This window comes from Danio rerio, chromosome 23, assembly GCF_049306965.1.
Source record: "Danio rerio strain Tuebingen ecotype United States chromosome 23, GRCz12tu, whole genome shotgun sequence".
Taxonomy (NCBI): Eukaryota; Metazoa; Chordata; class Actinopteri; order Cypriniformes; family Danionidae; genus Danio; species Danio rerio.
The window spans coordinates 40,941,957-40,942,500 of record NC_133198.1 but is presented as its reverse complement, the minus strand read 5'-3'; the positions used below and the strand labels follow the sequence as shown (position 1 = coordinate 40,942,500).

Sequence of the window (544 nt, the reverse complement as noted above, 5' to 3'; positions counted from 1 at the left end):
CAAATGCACCGCATATACAACGCAACAATGAAAAAATACTCTGCTTATAATTGTTGGTCTACACGTGCGTCCGTTGCGTCACGACTACGCGTTGCGTTAAGTCGGCGTTCTTAAGTTAAAATGGAGTTTATTAAAACTACTTATTTTAAAAAGACTATCGCGTTCGTTTTCATTCAGTTGAGATTATGTTTTAATCTCACAAACGCGTTTTGCGCGAACGCCTTCATGACGCGTTGCGTCCATTCAGTGTAACGTAAAGAAACCAAACGCGAATGTGAAAATGTCATATCTCATTTACTCACCACGTAGTTGCAAATCGCTATGGTTTATGAAATGCTTATATGTTTTGGACAGATCAGAATTTTTGACTTTTCCTCCTGAGGAGCGGATATAATCCAGTAAGGACGCTTCACTGATCTCGCTCATCTCTGACAGGGAGCTGAAACACGCGCTGTAGTTTTACGACAGATGTACTGAGGTCGTGATGTTGTGTTCTTCTCAAAGATGCTGAAGCATGGCTTTGCTGGAAGCCAAGCTAATTACT

General features: G+C 41.2%; 1 protein-coding gene across 4 annotated transcripts in view; it reads right to left on the bottom strand.

The window, feature by feature from the left end:
• The window catches only part of LOC100331692 (ankyrin repeat domain-containing protein SOWAHA), a 75,150-nt gene extending 74,606 nt beyond the window's left edge, over positions 1-544 (bottom strand). For all 4 annotated transcript variants that reach the window (XR_012398688.1, XM_068216940.2, XM_073939312.1 and 1 more), the window contains exon 1: positions 303-544. Coding sequence is in view for 3 of the 4 variants with exons in the window: in XM_068216940.2 (XP_068073041.2) it covers positions 303-426 (124 nt within the window). In the remaining variant the exon portion in view is untranslated. The remainder of the gene's footprint in view (positions 1-302) is intronic.